The sequence below is a fragment of the Triplophysa rosa genome, linkage group LG2, assembly GCF_024868665.1.
Source record: "Triplophysa rosa linkage group LG2, Trosa_1v2, whole genome shotgun sequence".
NCBI lineage: Eukaryota > Metazoa > Chordata > Actinopteri > Cypriniformes > Nemacheilidae > Triplophysa > Triplophysa rosa.
In genome coordinates, this window is record NC_079891.1 from 27828891 (window position 1) to 27856596 (window position 27706).

The window sequence follows — 27706 nt, forward strand, 5'->3', positions numbered from 1 at the left end:
GGTTCAACAATGGTCGGCGCTATTAAATTTCAATCTACGCCGCTCGCTTGTCATGTCACTTCCCGTCTCAAACGACCTATCGAATCTTATCAAATGGTTCGAAAACGACGCCGACCAATTAAATGCTTGAACTGTCCTGCGTCATTTTATTGACGTGAAATAGACCAATAGAAAATGGCACAGCTCAGGCTGGACAGAGGAACGCTGGCCAATGAGCAGTTAGAGCAGGCAGCACGTTGCGGTGTGAGCTGTTCCGCCCATCTCCTCTTTGTGATCGACGCTGCGTGTGTTTTTGAATCGGATAAAAAAAGGCTGTGTTCGAAGGTAAGTAAGAGTATTGTGTTCATATTTATCGCATACGATGCATGCTATGAATTCTGCTTTAAACGTCTCAGTGTAAATCGGCTAGACACAGGCCTGTGTTGCAGGCTGTGTTGAGTGTAGCGCCCCGGCTAAGGCTCCGGTACAGTTAACGTTACCCAAAACGCGAATTAATTTAAATATTAGACATTTAAAAATACAAACAGTACGTATTTAATAATAACATAACAATATATTGAGTATAAAACTAGATTCTTAATAACGAACAGATCAGTTGTTGGACCACACGATGTAACGAAGACATCACACAAATCACATGTACTGTATAACAAAGACAACAATTTACACATAAGAAATGAGACTCTCGAAATGACCAATAGCACTAACAAAAAAGTAACGTGTTAACATTTTGGGATTTTTTGTTAGTATACCATTTATAATTTTAATAGTAAGTCTACCATTTCATTGCGTGTTATTTGTTAATGCATCAAATTTGGATTTATTGAGTGTACTAACAAAATATAATAAAAAATAACAGAGTTGTCTGAAACTCAGCGAATCCTTGTATCAGCAAAAATGTTAAGCTTTCTGATTTTAGCATGACCCTACAAATTGGCTAAATACAATTCTAATCTTTATTAGATGCAGGAAAACCGAGGACATCGTTCAGAGCAGCAGAACCACGGTCCTCCGCGACAGCAGCCCAACCCCCAGCAGGAACAACAGAGGAATCCGTCAGGAGGCGACAGCAATGGCCAGCATACTGATGCTGGAGATCCGAGCAGCTCAAGTAAGCAATCAGCACTTGGGTTAATAATACCTATGATAAAGGTTTACTGGGTTGCTCTTATACCCACCTCTGACAGCATGCTGCAAATAAAATATCTGATGACCAACAGTTGTGTTGCCTAACTGGACCATTTGAATGTTGCGTAGTGGTTGTTTTGTTTTTATAAACAAAATCACAAGAGCATCTAGCTTAATATGAACGCACTGACTTAAGCTATTCTTCTCCAGATGCTGGACTTACTATAGATCTACAGAACTTCAGGAAGCCAGGAGAGAAGACTTACACGCAGAGGAGCAGGTTGTTTGTGGGTAACCTGCCTGCGGGAATCTCAGAGGAGGATGTGGAGAATCTCTTCTCCAAATATGGCAAACCTTCTGAAGTATTCATCAACAAGGAGCGAGGCTTTGGTTTCATCAGACTGGTGAGTCTGACCAGAAATAAGACTTGATGTTTATCTAGTTTTATTCCTATTCCTTAATCCTTTTTGTTCTTAATCCTTAATGGTATACGGTTTTTAATAGTTTATATGTAAATATGAAATACTAAGTTCCTTACTTTTTCTTTCTGCCCAACATCATCTTTTGACCCAAATATGAACAGCCTCATGTCATTTCATACCTGTATAAATTACTTTGTTCTGATGAACACAGAGAAATATATTTGGAAGAATGGTAGCAATTTTCAATTCTGTGACATCATTGACTGCCATAGTAGACAAAATTATATGGTAGTCAAAGGTGCCCCAGAACTGTTTGTTTTCCTAAATTCTTCAAAATATCTCACTTTGTGTTCAACAGAACAAAAAAATATGCAATATTTTTCGCTACTATGGTAGTGGATGATGTCAAAGAACTGAAAATGGCTAACATTCTTACAAATAAATAGATACATTTATATAGGTTTGAAACAACCTGAGGGTGAGTAAATGATGACAGAATTTTCATTTTTGAGTGAACTAGCCCTTTAAAGATTAAACTGGTGCATTTTCTGTTTTTTCAAAGTTTATAGGTTCTCCAAAAACAAAGGACATATACATCTTGAAGAATGTTGACTCAAAGTTTGATTAACCCTGACACGCTTCTCTTCCCTCATTAGGAAACAAGGACCCTCTCTTCCATCGCAAAGGCAGAACTGGATGACTCTATTTTCCGCGGTCGGCAAATCCGCGTGCGTTTTGCCACCCATGGTGCCGCGCTGACGGTCAAGAACTTGCCGCAGTTTGTGTCCAATGAGCTCCTCGAGGAGGCCTTCTCCGTGTTCGGGCCGATCGAACGGGCCATTGTCATCGTGGATGACCGTGGCAGGCCATCTGGGAAAGGCATTGTGGAGTTTACCAACAAACCCTCTGCTAGGAAGGCTCTGGACCGCTGCACAGAAGGCGCTTTTCTCCTTACAGCGTGAGTCTGCATGTCTGCTGCATGTTAGGAATAATTTTCATAGAAGTTGCTTGTTTAACTTTGCTCCCCATATGCAGATTCCCCCGGCCAATTACAGTTGAGCCGATGGACCAGGAGGATGAAGATGAGGGACTTCCTGAGAGACTTGTTAACAAAAACACCTTGTACCACAAGTGAGTTCATTCATATTTTCATGTGCAAGTGATATGCTGTCAACTGGTTGTTATGCATGTTTTGTTACTGAAATTATGTATTTTATTGATCTTTGAATTCAAATATGAAACAAGTCATCCATCCATAATGATAAATGTTTCTTTATATAATTGTTACAAAAGAGAGAGCCCTTAGAGCAAAATAGAAAATTTAACTCTCACAGTTGTGTCTGAATTTGGTCACTTGCTGATGTAGATGCTTTCGTATTTTGCTGTTTCTAAGTTTTTTAACCTGCATTTAACATTCATTTCATTAATTCTGTTTATCAGGGAACGCGAGCAGTCACCCCGGTTCGCCCAGCCTGGTACATTCGAGTACGAGTATGCAATGCGCTGGAAGGCCCTGATGGAGATGGAGAAGCAACAGTACGAACAGGTGGAGCGAAACATCAAAGAGGCTCAAGAGAAACTGGAGGTTGAAATGGAAGCAGCGCGACACGAGCACCAAGTCATGCTGATGAGACAAGGTGAGTGCTGTTCTTTAAAAAAAATACCTTGACAGCAAAGATTACTGGTGTTTCTTTTGATGCATGTAGAAGAGAAGCTTGAACATCTTGATCTTTTTTGGGCATGAAATCTACAAAATTAGAGTTAAACCCCTCGATTAAGTTAGAAATGTCTCTTTCTTCAGATCTACTGCGCAGACAGGAGGAATTGAGGAGAATGGAGGAAGCGCACAGCCAGGAGGTGCAGAAGAGGAAGCAGATGGAGCTGCGTCAAGAAGAGGAGCGACGGAGGAGAGAAGAGGATCTGCGTGCCCACACTGAGGACCTGATGAGGAGACAGCAGGGACAGGGAGGAAACTTCTCTGAGAAAGTAAGTCTAAACGTCCTGCAGTGTCCATGATCTGCTGCACTATTTACACTGTTATATATTTTTAATCTCTGATCACTTGAAATAATGGTTTTTGCTCTTTCAGAGAGATCCAGATATGAGGATCCAAATGGGAGGTGAGAATGAGATGCAGAAACTCATACACATCTGAACACCACTGAATTTTAACGTATAAAATTAATAATGTATTGATCTCTGCTTTGCCTCCATTTGGGTGAAAGTTCAGGGAATGGCCGTGAACAGGAGCCCGATGGGTGGGAATACCACAGCAGCAGGACCTGCCAGTATGGCTCCCAATGAGGTACAGGTCACTGCCACACACACAGCATTCAGCCCATCATGCAGAGAATACACTGTGAGCTCTTGTCTTTTTTCTTTAGCAGGGTTCTGCGAATAATCCTGGTGGTTTGCCTCTTCCTTTCCCCCGTCCTGGACCTCCTATTGACTTTGGCGCCAACAAACGCCGCAGATTCTGAGACCATCTTCCAAATTTTTCCATCTTTTTTTTTTACATACTGTAAAATATTTTTAAGTAGTTGTTCTGTAGAGCCTGTGTGTGCATTGCACAAATTGGATTTGTTTGGGCAAACATTTTAAACATAGAATGAAATAGTTTTAAGTTACCCCTTAAAATTTCTCACCCGCAGGAGCCTCAAGGGGCTGTTTCCAGAAACTGAGTCCAGTTCTGGCTGATAAACTGGTGAAAGATCTTTACAATGATTACTCTAAAACCTTCACACCCAAAATGGAGTTTTGTGCAGGGGAACAGGCCCAGGGTGAACATTCAGCATTGTATAGCTCCATTGTACCTTTTTTTTATGTTATGTTTTTGTAATTACACAGCTGTGATCTTTTCCATTGTAGACATTAGCTTTTGTCTTTGCCTCTGAAACGCCTGCCTTCTAGACAACTTAAAATAAATTCATTACTACATGTTACATACAGTCCAGTGTTGCCGACAGTATTCTTGGGTAAAATTACGAACCGTTTAAGTATTTGTATTGTTTTGTGCATGAGAGCTGTTGAACAATTTATGCACATATGCACCAAAAGGAAATGCAAAAATGAGTCGTCACAAACCCAATAAATACAGAAAATGCAAGGATAACCTTTTGATAAGGGCCCATTTAAATGCACATGAATAAATCACTGAGAATCTCGCGAGAAAATCCATATGTATGAACTTGCAATTAAAAGGCAAATAAATGTGCTAAGTTGAACGTCTTGAAACCTTTATTTAAATGTATTTATACATTAACAATATTCACGTATACTTTCATAAAAAAATTCATACATGTATAATTTGTGTGAATAGCAAGCGGTCTTGTTAGTTTATCATAAATGCCCCAAAGTAAGTTGCCTCGAGAGGAAAGCGCACGGCGCTTATGTTTGACACGTACAGGGAAAGCCTATCACCCTTTTCCAAGCGAAACAGCGCCCCCTGGTGACTGGAATAAAGCTGTACACCTGGCCTGCCGCTCATGCAAGGGGTAACCACGGCTTTTGCGAGCATCACTGGCCACGTATAGGACGCTGTCCTCTTGTATAAGTACTGCGTAAAATGCAAAGCATTTCCTATGTGTGTTTCGAAATTAACCTGAGAGAAAACGAAGTAAATTCCGTCTTGTGGCACTGCTATTTCTCCACTGGGGCTGAGGCGCATTAAGCCCTCCTGGCTGATTTGACCCCTCGTGTTGTCCCACTGAATACGATGCAGTGTAGAAACCACGTCTGCAGAACCATCTGGTAAAGTGAGATTTTGTTATCAGTATAGCCTACTTGACTTAACAAAACCATCCTCCTATCTTATGCGTTTTACACAATGGGAAAGCAGTGAGTTGTTTCAGATATTGGGAAAGGTCTTACCAGTTTGCGGCCCCTGAAACTGCTTAAGTTCTTGTTTTGCTCCGACGTGCACGGCTGGTTTAAAAACATCGGTGATGTTGTGTTCTGTAAAATACAAAATAATTGCACTTCAACTAACATTACTAATATGAATAGAAAAAATTCGAATGAATTTAATAGTTATCGAGGCTTTATAGCAGTATAAATTATATTTACCCCCTAAAGCCTCCAGTAGAGAATTCTGTATGTCCAATAGCAATCTCTGTACAAAAAGTATTTTACCGTCAAAACTGAGCAACCGATTTACATTTCTCGATCTTAAAAACGTTCTCAGATTCTTGAGGCCAAATACCTGTTGTGCACTTCGTTTCAGTTCTTCATTAAACAAGTCACAACTTGAGATCTGTCGACCTGTTGTTTGGGTTAGATCTGAGGAAAGACAGTGGACTGGATATCCTCCCTCTCCGACTGCTTCATCTGTCTTAAATATATAAAAAATAGAACCGAATGATTTTTTATTTTCGTTTTCGCGTAAATTGTTGTGTTAAAAATATTTGATCAAAATTTGTGATCACAAGAAACTCACTCTCTGAATATCCTCCCAAAAATTAAACAAAACATAAGCCGTGACAAACATTTCCGTGCCTAATAATAAAGTCAGAACCAAGATGAATATGTACTGTCCTCTTGCGTGTTTGTTTTCAGATGGGATTTCGTCCAGCTGGCAATAATTGGAACTGATTTGAAGGTTTGATGTCATGTTGCGAGTGTGTTTTGCAGAATACTCGCATGACAGAAAGCGAAAGTAATCCGAGGCTGGTATCCTAACTGAAGTCCAAGGTCGGTAGCCTACTGTTTTCTGCTCTTCCGCACATAAGTTTGTTTTCCTCGATGGAAAGTCCCATATGAAAGCACCGCCCCAGTATATGCCTATACAACCTGCTTGCTTCCAAAATGCAATTGAAAATACATAAATTAAAAGAAACAAATCTAGAAACACATTTCAAGCAACGCATTTGTTAGGTTTAAAAAATATTTATTGTCAAATTGTCAAAGGGTATTTGTTTAGACTAGAGAGGGAAATGAGAGGGAAATTATTTATATATCATTTTATTTTTAGAAGGGTAAAACCAAAAAAGGTTACACTGAGAAATTCATCCAACAACAAATTAAACAAACAAATTTGTTTAAACAAACAAAATAAGTAAATAATAAATTTATCAAATCTTTATAAATAAGAAAGAAAACGCATTCCATGTTTTTTAGTAGATAGTTAAATCTTGTTTTTTTTTTAAATATATTTTTAACAAAGAAAATAATAAAAATTGTGGGTGCATTCAATAGATCAAATAAAGTATTTTGATGCCTTTTCCCAATGTTATAGCATTTTGCACCCCTGTTTTCATTTAACTGACTTGTTGTCATTGATACGTTCATATTATTATATGTAATAGTTTCTTCTTAAGACGTTTTGGAAAAAATGAATGAAAAGAAAGAGTATACAGTTATTAAAAAATTATCTATTCTATATACAATAATATTCAAAGTAACTATTGTATATACCTCATGTATATAACACCTCTACCTCATGTATATAACAGTACCTCTACTTATTATCCATTTGCACAAGTGTACATACAATCTGTTAATATGTATATTCTACTATATACTACCCTGTACAATGTCTCTTATATGTTATTATCCCCCATTTCCTGTAAAATAGTCTTTATTTTATATATGCATATTTTAGAATCTTTTAGACTGTAAATCGTATTATATTGTATTGTCAATGTCTGTACTAGAAGCCAAAGAAAATTCCTTGTGTGTGCAAGCACGCTTGGCAATAAAGCTCTTCTGATTCAGATTCTATTGGGTTATTTAGAATATAAAAGTCGAAAGCCAGAGACAGTAATACAAAAAGCAATTTTCTCAGAGTAATAAGATATTTAATTTCAGGACGTGAAATGGGCGGAATCTTGTCACACGACCTGTCGCGTGTATAAAACGAGCTCTACAAACAACCAATCATCGTTGGCTGACGATAATATAATATAACAGGCAGACACACTAACCAATCATCGAATAATCCGTAAACTCTGTAGCCAATCAGTGCGGGGAGAGGGCGGATCGTCAGGGCAGACCGGAATCGCTTGCAGGAGCTCATCTGAATGACCTGAGAAGGTCTCCGGCCTTGTACGTTGAACGTGGTGGTGAACTTTCCCAGGCTATCGTTATCACAGCGATGTTTAAGTGCAAGACCGTATGGAACAAACTGGCTCGGGCCTCATCCACGTTGTGTCTACAGAATGCAAGAAAATCAGGCAAGTTAGCGGCTCTGTGGATCGCCTGTAAATTTAGCGCTCTCGTTTCAATTCAGTCTAGCAGAAAATGCGTTTGACGTTAAACATTAAACACTCAGGGCAATACATGGATACGATAACTTTTCAGTTTCATGCGTGCTGTGCGGTACTGTCCAAATGTTAAGTCGCGCTGTCTGCGGTACACAGTCGTGTCAAACTTCCCCACGGTGTCACGCACAACATGCTTTAACAAATAAACTGTAATATAATTGCTTTGTATGGACATTCCGTCTATGTATATTTGATACAACAGGTCGAATATTCGCCAAGTGTTGTAATTGTGCCAAGGTCGGTGCGACGTTAAACTTGCACTCTGCCTATATTGTGACCCAATGAACTGTCAACCAGTTAATAAATGAATGCCATGCGGTTACATTCAGTGAGGGAAACTTATCACTATAGACGGGTGCACATACGTTTTTCTATCTGGTTCTCAAGAGAGCACCTGGAGATTCGGTTTGGTGCTCACATTGCACATAGTGTGACAAATTATATTTACCTATTAAAAATAAAGGTAAAAAAGTAGTTACTTTTTAATGAACAATAAACAAAATAATAAAGTGAGATAATACTATATTTATATTACTTTAAAGTACACATAAAATACAATGATAATGTATTTCTTCTTGTTTTTCTTTTTACATTAGTAAATATTAATTTTCAACACCAATTTTGAAACCTAAAACGACAACCTTTTTGGTTTTTGGCAGGTTGCTGGGAAGTGCACTTGCGAACGCACATGGAGACTTGCGGTGCGGAGCTAGGATCGAGTATAGCATAGAGAAACACAAGCTGCGTGCAAGTTTAAACAGCTTGTCTTTTTAGAAAGTTTAAGAGAAGCGGTGTTTTGGTAGACGTGCAGTGCAGAACCAACAAAGGCGAAGCTACCAATACTCCGTTTTTCATCATTTACACCCAGGTCCCGTTTAACACCGGGAACAAACGACATATCAGTAGATTTGGCAGCATTCAGTACAAACGGAAATCTTATCCAGTATTACATTTAGTCGGTCTAAAACAGTGATTGTGCATCAAATTTTTTTAACCATGTCAGTACCCAAATGAGCGTTCTAAACTTATTTAAAGAGCGCATTTTTAATTTTGGTCGCGCACCTGCGCACCATTTATGTTCATCCCTGACTATAGAAACACTAATGCCTGCCTCAAATTACAGGATCCTAGGCCCGATTTTACCCTCCTGAGAATATTTGAAAAAATCGTGTCCATGACCTCGATCGGGTCAGATGTTCGGTCCTGATTATCGCGTAATGTGAGGCATTCACAGATTAAAATTTTCACCTCCCGTGCTCTGAGGAAATCGGGATGGCCCCGATCATATCAAACATGTTTAATATTTAGGATTTTAAATCTGGGTGATGACGTTGGTACTTTTACAACAACCAATGAGAGACAAGACTGCAAGATGACGGAGTGACTGACAGAACAGTAATAATGTAAACGCACTGCGTTGGATAGCGGAGAAGTACGGATAGTGGAGATGTACAGACAGCTTGTTGAAATGTGGCAACACAATTATAATGCCTCTGTAATGTGTCATTAAAGTTGTCTCTTCGCAATGTCCATTGTGCTCTGTATTTTACACAGTGAACTCGAGCTGACGCTTCCTCACACAACTTTATTTAACTGCTACCAGAAACAAAACATCCCTGTATGACCACGAGTTGACATAACGCCATACTACCACTAGATGTCCACATGTCATCACATTCTTTATATCTGCTTTCTGGTGAAATCACGTGATACACCTGTCCTCTGGTAGGATAATCTTAAAATGATCTTGTAGTGTGTGATGTGCAGTGTTGGGAGTAATGCGTTACAAAAGTAATGCATTACAGTAACGTATTACTTTTTTGCTGTAATGCAGTAGTGTAAGGCATTACTAATCAATTTTCAGTAATATTTTACTCGGTACATGTTCAGTAATGCTTGCGTTACAACAAACTTTTCGCCAGAGAGACATTAACAAATAAAAAATCTGGCAAGTAAGTTCTATTTCCTGTTCGTGAATAGACGCGTGTGGTGTCATTCATCTCCCTCTGGCTGGTGGAACTATTTTGTATTGTAACGCGGCATGATTTCAGTCTCTGAGCTAAAGGTCCGAGGCTATTGACCCTGCCCGGTTCACTGTAAGCGCCAGTGTTGCCAGGGTCGCTATGTTCCCGCACAATGGGGCTATTTTGAAAATGCAGTTGCAGGGAAAATTATGGAGCCGCGGGTTTTTGGGCTACTTTCATAATGTACTGCAGCCTCCAAAATGTTTATTTATATTCTAAGGATAAATGTTAATTGATGAGATTCTTAATGTGTATTCATACTCTGATGAATACCTTGCAACTCCAGGACCGGCCCGTTCTCAAAAGTGTGGGGAACGAGCGTCTGACAGGCAGGCTACAGTACAGGGAGGGACGCAGGAGCTCAGCTCAACCAAAGAGGAAAATATAGCGGTGGTATTAGACAATGCATCCGAATTATGCTTTTACCAATGTTTCGAAAGGTGCATGTCACGTTGCACAATGAAAGAAATCACGCGTGAGTGTACAACAGTTGATTCTAACGGCTGTCAAATATCACGTTTGAGCAGCGCTATACGCAGTCTAGAACAACTAAAACATTGACGTGCTTGCAGTGCACACATTATACATATGCGATATATTTAACCATGCTTATTTCTTAAGCAAGTTTTTGCATGTCTTACGAAGAGAAAACGCGTTTCTCGTCCATTTCCGTGCGTGGCCTCGAGCACACATGGGATCTTTTTTAAAGGGACACTCAGCCCAAAAATGAAAACTCTGTTATGGATTACTCACCATCTAGTTGTTCCAAACCTGTATAAATTTCATTGTTCGGTTGAACACAAAGATATTTGGTAGAATGTTAGCAACTGAAAATTCTTTGGCATCATTGACTACCATAGCAGAGAAAATTATAACGGTAGTCAAAGGTGACCCAGAATTGTTTGCTTTCCTAAATCTCCCAAAACATCTTTTGAGTTCAACAGAACAAAAAATATATATAATACCTAGGAAACCATTCAGATAAGTAAATATAGCAATAGAAAGGTCTTTTGGCAGTTGTTAACTTTGATTTGACACCGGAAAATAATTGGGCTAGTTTTCATTCCTTTTAGGTGGGTTTTGAGGGGTCATTGGGCTGCTTTCAGGAAGCTAGTTAGCAAGATCCCTGAGACCAGCAGCAATGACAAGGTATGCTAACGTTTACACAATGACTAGCTAGAATTCTATATAATCTAGTTCAGTGATGAGATTGGGACTATTTTGTATTTAAATGTGTTTAATTTGAGTATTTTTGTATTTTCAAACTGAAATACTTTTTGCCAATCAACCTCCTCATTAGACTGCATGGATGGGCAGTGTATTCAAATACATCCATTTGAAATACAAAATACTATTATTTTGTAATAGTATTTTGAATTTAAATGCATTTAATCTAGTATTTTTTTGTATTTTTTTGTGTATAGCCTAGTTAATTCAAGAAATCAGCAGTCTAAAGAGGTTGATTGGCAAAAAGTATTTTGAAAATACAAAAATACAAAGACTTATTTTAGAATGTTAAGTTCTACTTCAGTAATTATTTTGGTGAAAGTAACTCAAAAGTAATACAGGAGTCATGTAACGTATTACAATTCTGAGACAGTAATATTGTAAGGTAAGGGATTACTTTTAAATTAAACAAATTAAATTAAACAGTAACAAGTAATCTGTAATGTATTACAGTTTGGAAGTAACTTGCACAACACTGGTGATGTGACAGAAATGTCAAATATTTTGTTAGAGCATGGTTAAGATTTTAAATAAGAGAATCTATAAAGATTCTCTTTGTGTGTGCTGCAACCAGATTTTATAATCAGTCAGGATATTAAAACTCCTTTAATTTGAGCCAGGCGTTTTTCACGCAGCGTTTTTTTATGTTGCTAGGCAACAACCGAAACAGCTGTACTGTCAGTCAGTGAATATAGCGTGAGCTCTCTAGTTGCTATTAACTGTCATATTAGCAGAAACCTTAAAACATGTACAAGCAGAGGGTGCTCGCTCTGACCTTGCTTGGTTAACCTGCGACAGCCACCACAAGTTTCTCCTGCATAATTACAGTCTTCGGCATAGACATATATAATATTTAGACGCGCCATTGTCCACGGGATTATACGTCAACACCGACGCCATATTGGTCAGGGCAAAAATAAACACATACAAGTGAATGATGGAGCTGCGGTTTTCTGCTTATAAACACAATTAACGGTTTAATTTCTCAACTAATTCCAATACTTTATTATTTATACGTGGAATACAGAAACGTTATGGCTCCAGTTAAAGATGGTTAGACTTGAAAAAATATTTGTCATACGGAACTGTTAAAACCCAAGCTTGTCAAGCATTCATTTAGGCTTAATAATTGTGTACACATCGCTAATGTGATGTAATTTAAAATAGATGAAATGCACATGATTAGGACACAGCTCATTCACTTTAAAATCGTGGGAAAACCCGGTTGGGTCTTATTACCATATTTCATACTATTTGTAATGCACGTCTCACATACATGTTTTACTGCTGTAATTGTTTTACCGGATTTATAAAAGAGCATCTTTTAGTTTGGAAATTGTATAAAATTATGAGAGAAAAAGCCATTTCCCCAGTCAAAATTGATATTTTTTAGATATGTAAATTAAATCTGTTTACCTTGGTTGTTTTGTTGGATGATTAAAATAAAACTCAGAATCTTAACATGATGTGTTTTATTCTCGACTAATACTTAAGTGTGGTTAATTTATTCTGTTGCTTGACCGGCGTATATCCCTAACATAGCCTATTACTTAAAATGGTGCCATTTAGTGGATTCTCCTGAATAACAGGCTCAATTAATGTATATTTCACAATTCCTAATGACAACGATTAATTTTAAAGTATAACTACAGAGATTTGAAGTACCTAGGGACATGATACATTTGTACTCTACGTATATCGTAAACCATTGAAATGTGTTAAGAAATGTAAACTTAATTGTGCTTTTAATGCAGAAAAAGCTCAGCTCTCCCATTCACTTCTGAGTTTAGTGGGCCCTATCTAATATGGCGGAGCCGTTGAAGTTTCGCAGCAGTATAACAGAGTGGCCAATGCCGCGTCTAGGTTTTTATAGAGGGTATGCACATGTCGTCACTTTTCCACGTGAACGTGCCGGAACGTAGGACTGTGCAATTAATCGAAAATTAATCTTAATCGTCCATTTTGGCCTTCAACAATTACAAAAACAAAATAATCGAGGTAAAACGATTATTGTGCTGCATTCCATTTTGCAAGGATCCTCTCTTTTCTTGTGGTATAAGACCACAGCGCACAGCTTTCCTTTATAGTGGTTCAGCTGTGCTATTTCTTTACATTTATTTTTCAGTTGAATTCAGTTTAAAATCCAAGTTAAAAAAAAATTGCTGTTTGAAAAGTTAGTAATCGTGTTAAATAATCGGGATCTCAATATTGGTCAAAATAATTGTGATTATGATTTTTGTCATAATCGAGCAGCCCTACCGGAACACGCCTGCTTGAGTGGTAAAACACTGGGCAAAATGAATGGTTACAATATCAGGAAACGCAAGTCCGCGCAACATTTGAGTGTCTAAGAACACCAGATTCCTTTGTAAATCATAAGGTAGTTATAAGGATCACTGTCGAGTCCAGCTGCTTGTAGTTTCAGCAAATAATAGCGTGTTTTAGTCCTGGTTTTTGTTCCTCCTATTGAATGCAGCCATTTTGCCTTAGTTTTACCACTCAAGGGAGCGTGTCCCGGCGTGTTCATGTGGGAAAGTGACGTCAATGCATACCCTCTATTGGGTGTTTCTCAAACGCAAGGATTTATAATCCTTGCATTTGAGAAACGCTCAAACGCAGGTTGCAAATCTCGGCTGCCACGTCATCAAGTGCCGCCGACGGACATCTCAAACAGAAGTATGCTTGGAAGGAAGCTTTCGCGTTGTGTCCTTCATTCAGGCTGTTTTGCAGGATACAAGAACTGTATCCTTCGCTGCCTGAAATCACCCACAATCCTTTGTACACGTTCCCAAAGAACATTGCGAGAATCCAGTCAGCACTTTCTTCACACAATTTTTATGTAATAAAAGACAAAAAATGCAGAAAATGAGTAATTAAATATGTATAATGATTTATAATATGGTACATGACATTACTAAAATGAAAAGTTGTATCTGTTCATATTATTTAATGGACCTGAGCTAACATGAGCTAAAAATGAACTGTTACGCTGTTATGCACAACGTTATTATGCACGACTGAAAATAAAATGAACAATAGGAGATGCTCTCTCTATGATTTTATTTATTTTTCTGTGGTCACACATGACTTCTCTCTTTAAAGTAACCGCGGAGGCGGAAACAGTAATGACGTTGCCATGCACTCTTACTAGACCATCTCATTCTAGCGTTTAATGTCGAAGAGGACTCTAAACATCTAGCTTTAGAAGGACTGCTCTAGGCAGGAGGCAGCCTCACTAGTACAGTATGTGTCTGCAAGGAGGCAAGTCCAGTTATTTTACAAATGGAACAGCAGCGTCATTGTATATATTTTCGTTTTTTTATTTTTAATGTACATATTAAATGTAACTAGAGAGTAAAGTTCGAGTACAAACTTTATGTTGGCTTGACAAAGTCTGTCCTGAAGAGTTTGAAATAGTTTGAAAGGTTTTATCGATTAAACTTATCGTAAAACTTTGTTCTCATTGTTCTGATGCAGAGATATACTGTAGGTCTGGCTAAACAGTTGCTAAGGTCATGGGTTTGGTTGCTATCGGTGTGGCTTTGCCAGCTGGCAACTGATAATACTTTGAGCCACAAGTGAAGCGAGCCAACCCCCATGTCTCTACAATGTTCTAAAGCAGAGATATAGGTATTGCAAACGGTTGCTAGGCTAACCTATTTGGTTGCTATGGGCGTGGCTTAGCATCTGCCATTTGATGATACTCTAAGTTATGAGTGAAACGAACCAATCCCCATGTCTCTACGATGTTCTGATGCAGAGATATAAGTATTGCTAAACGGTTGCTAGGCTAACCTGTTTGGTTGCTATGGGCGTAGCTTAACAGAAGCCAATTGATACTGCTTCAAGTACCAAGTGAAACAAACCAACCCCCATGTATATACGATGTTCTGATGCAGAGTTATAGGTCTTGTTAAATGGTTGCTAAGTTAACATGTTTTGTTGCTATGGGCGTGGCTTCGTAGCTTAATGAAGTTTCAGGGATACTGATTGGTTGCCTGAGTCAAGTGAGCCCACCCCCTTGTCTTTACGACACTGAGTTGCAAAGATATCCATCTGGACTTTTTATAATGGGAGTCTATGGGAGCGGTTGCTAGGTTGCTGTAAATGGTTGCTATGGGCGTGGCTTTGTAGATTAAGGAAGTTCCTGGGATACTGATTGGTTGTCTGAGTAAATTGAGCCCACCCCCTTGTCTCTAAGTGGTTGTGCGAAGTTATTCAACATGGGACAGTTATGACGCCTTATATGGGCATGTTTCCTGTCCCATTATAAGTCAATGGGGAATTTTGGGGGGCTCTTACGCCCCAGGGGTACAACTTACACCCAATTGTGAGGTAAGTTCTTACAGGGCCTGCCAGCTTCTTCAAACGTGGTAACTCACAAGTTTCTACGACATCCTCACTTTGAGTTATGAGCCGTCAAAATTTGTCGCAATGTTAAGTCTATGGGAAATTAGGTGGTTTTGAGAGTCCGGTTTTCGAAAACCAGAACCCGGATCAGTTAGAAAAGATACAGCATCTCAAGTCAGACGAGTTTGAAGGTTTGTGGAAAGTTTGGTGGATGTAGTTTGAAAGCTCTAGGAGGAGTAGCAGTCAGAAATTTTGGGGATCAGAAGAAAAATAATAATAAGCTTAGATACAAGAACAGTATGTTGGCTCTCTCAAGCCAACATAATTAGCAAAACATGTGATACAATATTATACAGCTGCCTCTTTTGTATTTGAAACTATTAAACATTAATATGTGGTTCAGGCAATATTTGCCTACTCTGATTATATTAATTTCGTTTGAAATAAAATTGAATATCAAACAACGGAATCTTCTCGTTTTCAATTCAAATAAAATAGCGGGAAAGACGGTGGTGGGAAAGTGTTGGACGTTACCAGGAGAAATTAGACACAGAAAAAAGGAAAGTGAAATAAGTAAAAGAATCAATTAATCCATCAAAATGGAACCACTACAGCAACGCTATTGGCTGCAGTATATTTCAGGAGCACTTGCCGAGGTAGGGCTGGCCTCGGCAGGTACATAAGCGCTGACTACCCGGGATCTCCCACCTCCGAAATCGTCTGAAGAAATTTTCAAATAGTGGCTAACCTTATAATTCAATGCCAGATTTGAAGTCTAAACAACTATATTCTCGCCTCAAAAACTAAATTTCGTGACATAATAACATTAGTATTTCCAAATGTGTTACAGTTGTGCGTTCTCTCTTCCGCCATTACGGAACGTCAGTTGGAGCGAACTGAATTCTGGGTTATGGCCCGTATCAAGTCCGCACAAATCACCTCCCTATCCAACCTCGATAAAAGGGGCGGAGCAAGAACACATCCGGGGATTTGAACTGTACTTGGCTAGATGTGAACTTTGATTTGGAACAGTATTTGGGCTGCTTCTGATGAAGTTTCACAAGTCCACAAGAATACAAGTACAGACAAGGATGCATATTGAGAAACGGCCAACGATTATGTCTATGGTCTCCGGACGTTTCAAGCAACTGTAAAGTTCCGTCACCGCAACGGAAGCCCCACCTCTCCGTTCGATTGGACAGTGGAAAAAGGTCGCATGATGTCAAGTGCTTTTCTGCTCAGAGTTGATTTTTTTCAACTTCAGGCGCAGCAGGTGTAAAAAAAACGCGAGGTGCCCGGCGCGCATAAGAAGCGCGCAAAACGCTCCCTGCCAACTGAAAATAATTCAAGAGGCGCGTCTAACAGCAAAAAACGCGTTCTGTCTGATCAGCCCGTGTGACGTGACCTACAGGTGCAAGCTTTTTTTTGCAGCTAAAGTTCTTGCTGTGTTTAGGTTTGGCATTATTACAATCCAATTAATCTATAAATACCCCTTTGTTATAAGCGTTATGAATTTGTTATTTTGTAATAAATTCGTTTCATTATCGACTCAGTGCTGAGACATGGGAGAAGACTGGAGATGATGCAGAAGGCCCAGATGTCATCAGGGCCAACAGGAGGGGGCGGGGAGAACACTCTTTATTATGTTCTGGTTGGAGCAACATGTCTGGGAGGAGGTATTTATGTGAGTATGACTTGTTTTACTATCATCCTCAATTTTGAGATTTCTTGCACTGAAACTGAATAAAGGCAGCATTTATAATTCAAAGTTGTACGATTCCAGCTGAGTGTTATTTGTTTGTTTGTGTCTTTGAAGACCTACCGCACTGTCTCAGGGGACAAGGAAAGGTATAATGAGCGTATGATAGAAATTGCCAGCAGACCAAAACAAAGGCCACAAGCAGCTGAGGCTGTAGGTAAGTGAACACAATTGTCACGCATATATAGACTAACAAATACACTCACCAATGAAATAATAACTGGCCACATTTATTTAGCAGTTGTGCTTCTGTTAAGCTATTTTTCTTTTCTTTGAAAACACTTAAACAGTCCTGGTTTGTGCCTCTTTAAGCCACATTTCTTTTGAAAAAACTCCAACAACTTTGAATTAAAAAGTGAATTAAAACCAATGATCTATATAAATGATTGGATTACTCATGACATCATTACACTGAAGCTACCGCGCTGCCATGTTGGTATGCCCAAACGTTATATTCTATTATTAGTTATCACATATTAACTTACCAGTCCCGGTTTTTGCATGTAAATGGTTAATTATTTAAAGTCGGGAATTTTCCAGTCTTATTAGATATAGAGTGAGTTACGTTCATTTTCATTACAGTAGCGTATATATCAGATCAGCAGTCTAACGAGACATGACAAATGTGCTGATTCTGAAATCTAAATACAGGTAAATACAGGCTGTATATGTTCTTTAAGTCATGGACATGAAAATTTATTTCTAAACATTTACGCATGTGCCATTACAACAGTGTGCTGTACACACTCACCTTCTATACATTGATTTCTATACGTCGCTATTGTGCCCAAAATAAACATAAACATTGGAAAAAGCATCAGAAGTAATACACATGTGAACTAACAACTTATCGCCTAATAAGATGAAAAACAGGTTATTTTAGATCGTCATTTTGACTGTAAGTCAATGGCGCTCTCTGTCATCAGGGCATACCAAGATGGCAGCGCGATCGCTTCCAGTGGCTTCACCTCCTGCCGTTGGTTTAGCGTTCTAGGTGCAATCCAATCATTTATATAGATCAGTGATTAAAACCAGTCATACTGTTGTCTTGTCTTTTGTGTTTTAGCTCGAATTGTGGCAAAACCAAAAGAAGGTGAGAAGTCATTTTAACAGCATCTTTCTATCTTTATGTGTATGTAACGTATGTATGTGCATATTGACCACAGAACATTTCCACTCCCTGCTTATTGGCTGATTGTTTAAAAGAGGCTTTGCTTAAAGTCTAACGCAAGCCTAAAGGCTTAGCACAAGCACAAGACACCTCAGGAAAATCTCAGCTTAGAGTAAAAATATAATTCAAAAATTGTCCATATGAACATTCTTACTAAGTCCCCATGAAACCAAAATGTACCCTGCTTTGTTACTGCACATTACTAGTTTTGTGGTGAAGAATTCAACTGTCCAAATCAATCCACAAAAAAATATTTTTAATCTTTATTCAAAATCTAAAAGTGTAGATCCCTCTCTGCTGATGTCATTCTTTTAACTCAGATGGAGCAAACCAGAGCCTTGATAAAATTTTGATTTTATAGGGAATTTGCCAGTTATGTGAAGAATGTTTCATTTGGGCTTTCTAAAAATTATCTTTTTAAATCTAAGTTTAGCCATTCCTGAGGTGTCTTGTGCTTGTGCTCTGTGGTCTTAATATGGCTAAATGAATGAGATGCACACATGCAAACACGGGATAGTCGACATGCTTGGTGAGTGCAGTTACAAGGACATAATGTTCTACTCGTGCAGTATGAGACCCCGTAGGACTTGTTAATTCTACTTCATCTGAATAATGACTTATGTAACATGTTATGTAGAATTGTGTCATTTCCACAACAATATGGTTTGTGAAATTTTCCATTTTGTATATTTGGCTTGGTTTGAGGGTGGTAAATATTACAACAGAAGCTTGTCATTTTAGATATGTTTAGAAATATGCATGTCACTGCACTCGCTGGCTGTTATGAATTTTCTGTCTCCGTGAACGTTTATATTATTATATTTTTACTGCCGTTGCAAGCCTATGTTTTTGCATAAATATTAAAGAGGATTTTTCACAAGGACCTGTTCTGTCAAGTCAACTCCTGTTTCCATATCCATCAAAAAAAATTCATAATTGTATAGGATAATTGTGCTAATGTTGAGTACTCGAGGAGAAATTACATCCAATGTTTATCTTGCAGCTTCAAATGACCAAATATTATATATTTAGTTAAAGCAGTATTTTGTGAATATAAACATGATCATAAATGCTTTTATGGTTATATGCAACTAAAGTTGACTTGAAGTCATATTTTGTTAAATTACTAACTCTATTTGTAATTTACTGCTTATATTCTTGGAGCAGGTTTGGCTGTTAAGCTATACGGTTGTGTTTATTCTTTACTGTCTTATTATTTCTTTCCTTTTGGCTTATGTCTGACCATCTTGTGTCAGTGTTAAGTTTTCATAATTCTTAGGAGACTATATGCTGCATGGGACATGTTTTTACTAAACTCCTTTTAGATTTCCTCTCCTAACACTTCTCCACAAGCTATGCACTTTTCTCTGAATGGTTTTGTGGTAAAACATCTGCCACAAACTATTAATGCAAACTATTTTTTGAGTGTTTCTTACACCGGGGAACTGTCCTTTATGTCAAGAGTGTGACTTCACTTGAGAATTTCTTTTCATGTGATTTGCCTTTTGGGTAACTCCAATGACATTCCTCACCCAACTGAGAGAAATCCATTGCTTTTATGATAAATTATTATGAATTCCTTTACAAATTGAGAGGCTAATATGGTACAAATGTCAAGTTTTTGGTGTTTCAGCTTATTAATGGTTGGACTGAGGAGATGTTGTATGAAGTTCTTTCGTTGTCTTTGTGAAGTGAACATTCCTGAAGTTCTTTTCCTCCATGTTTTACGTGTCCATTGTCTTTGTGTCACACATCATCAAACCACAACAGCCAACCAAACCTTAACTCAAGGACATCATTATATTCTTTCCTTTTTTAACGATTCATCTCACTAACTATTGGTACTGTTTTGTACTCGCTGTTCTGCTTTGTCGTTGTCCATTTCAAAACGTTTGGAAAGATATTTAAACAGTTAGATTATCCAATTGGTCTGTAGATGATCCGCCCAGTACCCTGCCTGCACAATGCAGCTGAAGCTTTGAAGATCTCAAGTTCTGGAAAGAAAGCAAGTTGCATTTGTTGGACTTTTTGATGGTAACCAGCAAATACCAGCAAAAATCAACAAATACAGGGTCATCTGCAATAACAGCCAAGAATGGGAGGATAATAGTGACAAACAGGAGCCCTGTGAAGTATTAGAATATTAGTGATGTCATTGTGTTTTAATTAGAGTTTTAGAGAACATCGAAGAACAATGAGAGAACCTAATGAACAGACACTTTATTGAGAAAATATGATGTTCATTACGGTGGCGGAGTTTGTTGCTATACCAAAACCTGAAGATCCTGTGATGGGAGGTCAAAACAAAAAATGCAAGACTCCTTCATCAGATGTTTTCACACCCATCCAGAACTATTATCCTCTTCCTTGTGTTTTACCCTTTTCTACCCTACAAATTCATCCCCGATCCTGGAAAACGATACTTCCTCTTTCATCAAAGGAGCCAACCTCAAATGAGTCCAAACTTGTCATCTTTTCTATTCATAATCGGCAACAACTCTGGAATCTTAAAGCATTTAGAGAGTCAGTTTAGAGTGAAATTTTTATTTTGATGCTCTGTCAAACATATTTGTTCTGCCCGTTCTGTGGAACTAGAGGCGATTGCTAAGGCTCCCACATTGGAACCTGAAGAATCTGCTGTCACAGAACCATCTGTTGAAGAACCTACTGTATCGGAACCTGTTGTTGAAGAGCCTGTAACGGAACCCACTGTGGAAGCTCTTAGTTCAGAACTTGTTTTAGAATCACCTGAACCGGACACTGCAGAAGTTAAACAGAGCGAAGAACCCATAGCTCCTGTTGTTGAGAGTGGTAAGCTTGACACATCTGCATGGATCCAGTATTTGGTAGAGGAACGTTTTCTGTTTGAAAATTGAGGTTAACGTCTTTGCTCTCCTCTTACATCGGGGTTAACAAGCTGAGCCAACACCGGTACCCATGGCTGAACACGTGCCAGAGATTCCACCTGATTCTGACAGTGGTAAGAGTCCAGTTTTAACTGGATGGGAACAATTTAAACACAATGCCGATAAAGATAGTGGTAATGACTTCATTGACATATGCGCACCTATTTCATCTTTTTTAGATTGTTCGACTTTTGAATCTGTGTTTTTTAGGGAGATTTTTCTTGTCATTCAAAAGTTGTCTACTCATTAAATGCCTCATCTTCTGTCACTCAGTGTTTGAGCTTATTTATTTGTTTTTACTAAATTGCTCCTTATTTGACCAGCTGTGACTGCTGAGCCTGCTTCTGCTGATGTGCCCCTTGAACCCACTGCCGCTCATTCAGATGTCCCTGAACACGCCCCCTATCTGCTGATTGGTGGAGGCACGGCTGCATTCGCTGCAGCTAGATCCATTCGGGCACGTGACCCTGGTGCCAGGGTGAGTCTAATATTGGTCACAATAACATTAATGTTAAAAGTCTAGTGTGTCATTTGTTTGGAGGATTTGTTGACAGAAATGCAATATACAGTAGTATACATACAGTAACTGTCTTCAGAGATGTATGAAGACCGTACAGAATGAAGTGTTGTTTTTATTACCTTAGAATGAGCTATTTCTGCATATCTACATACAGTACACCGCGGGTCCCCTTACATGGAATTTGCCATATTGTTTCTACAGTAGCCCTAAATGTACAAACTGCTCTACAGAATGCGTTTCGTAAACATGTTATCTTCTTCGGCAAAGAAGCGGAAACATGACGATATGTTTGTCCTGTGTTAGTTGCCGTAGTTCTTCGAAAGGGAGGGTGGAGGGGTGAAGTGAGCCATTGTTTGCAATTTGCAACCTCACCACTAGATGCTGCCTAAATCTCCACATTGCTCCTTACCTTTGTGTGCCTTATTAAAGATCGTTCAAAATGTTTGACAAGGTTTAAATTGTGTTTGTTACACATACAGGTGTTGATTGTTACGGAAGAATCTGACCTCCCCTACATGAGACCCCCTCTCTCTAAAGAACTCTGGTTCTCAGATGACCCCAAGGTCACGGAAACACTGCGTTTCAAACAGTGGAATGGCAAAGAGAGGAGGTGTGTGTCTGAATGATCAATCCAAAACCACACACTTCTGCACACCGTCTGCATCTGGTGTTATAGATGTCATACTACTTTCATTACTTCATTAAGATTTTATAAGATTGTTTGTAGAAATTGTGTTATTTACTTTTTTTCAGTATTTATTTCCAGCCTGCATCATTCTACATCAGTCCTGTTGATCTCGCTAAGGTGGAGAACGGCGGTGTGGCTGTGCTCACTGGTCGTAAGGTAAGAAACCCATGGTCGAAACTCAATTCTCAAGATTGTCAGATATTTTTTACCTCACTGTGAGAGTTTTTCCATATTCTGTTTATACACACAAATATGGGTCACTCTCATTACAATAAGAGTGATATCACAATGGAATGTCTAATGGAGATCTCAGATCTCATTCCTGTTCACAGCCATTATTGTCTTAAGTTTTGCATCTTAAAAGTATTTGCCTCATTTGGCTGTTAGTAGCACCCTCGGAAATATCTCACAAAATTACCACCACAACATACATTTCTCAGTACTGACTTTGCATTTGTCCACACAGATACATTTCAACATTGATCCGGGCTGGGCAGCATGCCCGGATCAGATTTTTTGCCATTCCGGCGCATGAATAAGAAATTGCTGAGCTCAGTGAGCTGGAGGAAGTGTTTTATTGATGCAAAACTATGTGGTTGAGTCATCCTGATCACAACCCTGAATGTGTGTTTGTGTCCACTGTGTAGGTGGTTCACATGGATGTCAGGGGAAATAAAATCAAACTGAGTGATGGTGCAGAGATCTCCTATGATAAGTGCCTCATTGCCACAGGTGAAACAAACTTATAAGATAACCAGCAATAGAGTGTATAACCATGTGCGTTTATATGTGCGTTTATACACATTCGTGTGTGTGTGTATTAGGTGGGGTACCTAGGAACCTGCAAGTGATTGACAGGGCAGGAGAGGATGTGAAGAATAGGACCACGCTTTTTAGGAAAGTATGTTGACTAAAGTCTTTTAATGGTAACTGATTTAGTGTCATATTAAAACTAATGTATGTTGTCTTTAAAAGTCTGATCAGTTTCGAAGACTGTTATTGTTACTACTGTATACAGTATAAGATTTAAAACCTTAGATAAGCTCTTTTACCTTAAACCATCTTTTTGAGATGGTTTATAAATTACATCAGTGTAAAGCTGCAATACTGTCTGTAGGAGGCATTGTTCAGTAAAACTTACACATTTAGTGTAGCGTTTGTGAAATCGGTGATAGAAATGTCTGTGTAAAGAAACGTTTTAAGTAATACTCTGTTTTATGTTGTTTTATACACGTCCCTGTATGTTCCTAACTAACTGTCATATGTCTTTTTGGAAGATTGAGGATTTCAGGTCTCTAGAGAAGATCTCCCGAGAAGTGAAATCCATCACAATCATTGGTGGAGGTTTTCTGGGTAGCGAGCTTGCATGTGCCATTGGTCGCAGATGTGAGTTTAAATAGTTATTCATAACCTTATGTTATAATGGGTTGATATATATATATATTTTTTTATTTTATTTATTTATTTATTATGTACATAGTTTACTCATTCTTTTGCATTGTGTTTATTTCTACATTGGGGCAGCCGCAAATCTTGATTTAGAGGTGATCCAATTGTTTCCAGAGAAGGGGAACATGGGAAAAGTTCTGCCTGAATACTTGAGTAACTGGACCACTGAGAAAGTCAAAAAAGGTGAGAGGGTAATCACAATATATCTCTTATACTCTCAAAAGATACTTTTATTAATATTTTTAATCACAGAAAGCCACAGATTTGCTTTTTTTATTTGAATGTGAGCAGTATAATGTAAATCATTTATATTTGGAAACATTTGTGTAAAAAGCAAGGTTGTTCCTAAATAATAACTGCTCTCATTTCAAAATTGATTTAACGCTTTGTCTTTTCCCAACCTAAATAAGCAGAGATAACTGTTAGTAAACCATTTGCATGTTCATTTTCCTGAAAAGTGTGAACACGTGCACTGTGCTATTGAAACATTGCTGTTTGTTTGATATGCCTGACATTGAAACATCGACTCCACCAATGGTGTGAGTTCGCCAAACAATGACAGTGTGTTCAGGAAACCTGTTTGAACAGATTGACGTTTTGAAGTTCAGCGCAGCTAACCCTTTGACCTTTTGCAGAGGGTGTGAATGTCATAACAGACGCAGTGGTTAAAAATGTGAACTACAAAAATGGCAAACTGGAGATCAAACTAAAGGATGGACGACAGGTGAGTGCGCTTGTATCTTAGCCAGGTAATCTTTTGTATTATCATGTTAGCTTGGAATTAATGGTGATCAATTTATTAACTTAAATGCATATTGTCGGTTTAGGTGACGACGGACCACATTGTGGCGGCAGTTGGTTTGGAGTCTAGTGTGGAACTGGCCAAATCAGCTGGGCTGGAGGTGGACTCTGATTTCGGAGGGTACCGGGTGAATGCTGAGCTCCAGGCTCGCTCCAATATCTGGGTGGTACGTATGGCATTTTTCACAGCAAAACAGAGGAGACTTGATTTTACTACGGGGGTGACAGAGATACTGTATTGGTTGTTGTTTTTGAAATTCTGCATTCTAGGCGGGAGATGCTGCATGTTTTTATGACATCAAACTGGGCCGTAGGCGTGTGGAGCATCACGATCATGCGGTGGTCAGCGGTCGATTGGCTGGAGAGAACATGACAGGAGCCAACAAACCCTACTGGCACCAGTCCATGTTCTGGTATGCATGCATGCAAGCACACACACACACACACAGTGCAACACGCTGACACTAACTATTACGGACTGCAAAGATCTTTATACTTTATTCACTTTATTCCCATAACTGTGAGTTGGTTAGCCTAGTTTCTAATCGACCAGTAGACTTCACTTGACATGTAAATGTGGATGCTATCAGAACGTTTATTTTTGCAGCTTAGTTTTTGGACTGGAGAGTAAGTTCTGAGTTGCACAAGATTTATGAATTATAGCAGTCACTTTTATCTACATCGACTAACCGTTTACTGTATATTTTATAGTACATAAAATATCTTACCGGAATATTGTTGTTTATCGTGTATGTGTAATTCAGCACTTACAATATATGTCCTTGTCTACAGGAGTGATTTGGGCCCGGATGTGGGGTATGAAGCCATTGGTATAGTGGACAGCAGTCTGCCCACCGTAGGAGTGTTTGCTGAAGCCACAGCCAAGGACACACCAAAAGCTGCGACAGAGCAATCAGGTACACAAACATTTGCTAACATGTAGATCACTGCGACAATGGATTACCACTTCAAGTGTCAGATTTTCAGTCTTGAAAACGGAGTATGATGAACGAACGTATGAGGATGAACGGAGATTTTCAGTCCACGAACGGAGTATGATCAAGAATACAGTTAATGCTTACTCATATGTTATATCACTTTATCCACCCTGGCTACAGGTACTGGTATCCGCTCTGAGAGCGAGACGGAGGAGGTCGCCGAAGCAGTGAAGTCTGGAGCGGCGGCCCCTCCTAACCAGAAGGAAGAAGATTATGGGAAAGGAGTGATTTTCTACCTGAGGGATAAAGTGGTGGTCGGTATCGTCCTGTGGAATGTCTTTAACAGAATGCCCATTGCAAGAAAGGTGAGCGGAGATGTTTTTCAGGCTCTGTTTATCCATTTTTATTTAAAACCTGCTTTCCTGTGTCTCATCTGGTAGATGTGATCATTTTTCTTTATTTTCTGTGTGTGTAGATAATCAAAGATGGAGAGGAGCATGCAGATCTGAACGAGGTGGCCAAGCTTTTCAACATCCACGAGGACTGAACAATCTCACTCATTTTCTCCGTCCACTCTGTCAAGGAAACTCATCTTACGTCTATGTGAAGTGAACTTGTGAAAAGACTCACACACATACAGAGAACAAACACATGCAGGCTTACATTAGCCTGTCGTCAACTGTTTTGGTCTTGAACTCTGAGAACAGGACATGCAGTGCAGCTTCCGAGCCTCAGGGTGGCACTGTGGTTTCATTATGGTTGTGGATTTAATAAATTTGTACTGCTCTTCTACTGAACAAACTCTACATTCTTTGTATTTAAAGTTTGTGTTCTGTGATTTTTTTCTGTTGTGGTCAGTAAATCTAATTTCATGCAGGCTGTTAAAAAGCTACCTAAATCCTCAAAACCAGGCCGGGATATCAACTTTTATAGTGTGTTGTAATGGATGCATTGCAAATGAACAAAACCACAAACAAATTTGTCTGACAATTGGCAACATAGTATTTTCTGTAAGCAATATTAAAGCAACAGGTTCAAGTTGAAGGCCAACAAGATTGTGCAATGAATGAAAACATGTGAATCCAGTTTCAGAGCTTGCGGTCCAAAGTGCTTGGGATTGTCAGAGAAGATTTGCCTCAGTTGTGTGTGAACGCGAATGTGCCTGAAATGGATTTAACCCTGAGGCTTTTGACATGTGTAAAGGGGCATCTCAACATGTTAAGACTCATTACACCTGCCATTGCCCTCAAACGTCCTCCGTGACAGACTTGACCTATTTCCACACGCACCAGTGCTCTGATTTACAGGCCGAGTAATAGAAAATTACTCGCTGTGTGACGTCCTTCTGCAGAGTGATAGCCATGAAAAACAATTATGCTCCTTGAATTCTGAATCATTCGGTTATTTTCAGCGCAGTGAGTTTGTCACCAGGTACATATTATGACTTTAATTTCATTTATGAAATTCATTCATGGTGGCAAACCCAGCATTTTATTTGTTTTTTTTTCTTATTTTTGCAAGGTAACTGGTGCATTTTGATGGATGGTTGCGTTCTGTAGATGGATTCAGACTGCTTAGATAAATAAATAAAGTATTTGGACTCCACAGAAACGCAAGCGGTTTCTGTTTCTGAGATGGTAAACTTGCTGAGGACTGTGATCTTCCCTCAAGCATATGAATAGGGTGGATGTTAGTGACCCCTGCACGCACACACAATATTCTCCTCTTTTAGGGATCAGCTATTCTCACTTAAGAATGCCTGAATGTCTTAAATCTTTGTGCTGAAATCAGATTTTATTATGACGAAGGATTCATGATTGGTTAAGACTAATTAATGTAAAGAAACGGTAAAGTGTGCATGAGTGATGGTCCACTTTATCTTGTTTCTTTTCTGGTCTATGTGGTTCCTCCCGAGGTCAAGTCTCCGTTTTAACACGTCATGGAAATGACTGTTGCATGTGTGTGGTTATACAGAGAAACTGGGTCTGTTTTCCTCTGGTTTGGTTTACTCTGGAGCGAAGATACATTAAAATGAACACTGGCCTAGTTTTCCGCTCTGACTC

General features: G+C 38.9%; 3 protein-coding genes across 5 annotated transcripts; 2 read left to right on the top strand and 1 right to left on the bottom strand.

Moving 5' to 3' along the window:
• The first annotated feature begins 212 nt into the window (after positions 1-212).
• nono (non-POU domain containing, octamer-binding) lies at positions 213-4774 on the top strand. 2 transcript variants are annotated; one of them, XM_057356972.1, is made up of 10 exons: positions 213-324; positions 964-1111; positions 1339-1532; positions 2207-2508; positions 2586-2681; positions 2991-3187; positions 3352-3536; positions 3640-3670; positions 3776-3855; positions 3935-4774. In XM_057356972.1, exons 2-10 carry the CDS (start codon positions 964-966, stop codon positions 4028-4030), a joined length of 1329 nt encoding a protein of 442 aa, XP_057212955.1. In that variant the 5' UTR covers positions 213-324; the 3' UTR covers positions 4031-4774. The 2 variants fall into 2 exon arrangements, with proteins under 2 accessions (XP_057212955.1, XP_057212962.1); XM_057356979.1 differs by having other exon boundaries at positions 3938-4774.
• A 65-nt stretch (positions 4775-4839) lies between these two features.
• tnfsf10l4 (tumor necrosis factor (ligand) superfamily, member 10 like 4) lies at positions 4840-6277 on the bottom strand. The gene is made up of 5 exons (XM_057356990.1): positions 5986-6277; positions 5752-5880; positions 5616-5661; positions 5421-5504; positions 4840-5297 (listed from the first exon to the last, which is right to left on the bottom strand). Exons 1-5 carry the CDS (start codon positions 6157-6159, stop codon positions 4882-4884), a joined length of 849 nt encoding a protein of 282 aa, XP_057212973.1. The 5' UTR covers positions 6160-6277; the 3' UTR covers positions 4840-4881.
• A 1252-nt stretch (positions 6278-7529) lies between these two features.
• On the top strand, positions 7530-26444 carry aifm1 (apoptosis inducing factor mitochondrion associated 1). 2 transcript variants are annotated; one of them, XM_057361359.1, is made up of 19 exons: positions 7530-7720; positions 16965-17095; positions 17228-17327; positions 18237-18263; positions 20937-21152; positions 21259-21321; positions 21571-21725; positions 22247-22377; positions 22521-22611; positions 23103-23187; positions 23280-23356; positions 23733-23841; positions 23980-24087; positions 24540-24628; positions 24732-24872; positions 24976-25118; positions 25498-25622; positions 25824-26008; positions 26119-26444. In XM_057361359.1, exons 1-19 carry the CDS (start codon positions 7642-7644, stop codon positions 26188-26190), a joined length of 2127 nt encoding a protein of 708 aa, XP_057217342.1. In that variant the 5' UTR covers positions 7530-7641; the 3' UTR covers positions 26191-26444. The 2 variants fall into 2 exon arrangements, with proteins under 2 accessions (XP_057217342.1, XP_057217350.1); XM_057361367.1 differs by lacking the exons at positions 20937-21152; positions 21259-21321 and having other exon boundaries at positions 7531-7720.
• The last annotated feature ends 1262 nt before the right edge of the window (positions 26445-27706 follow it).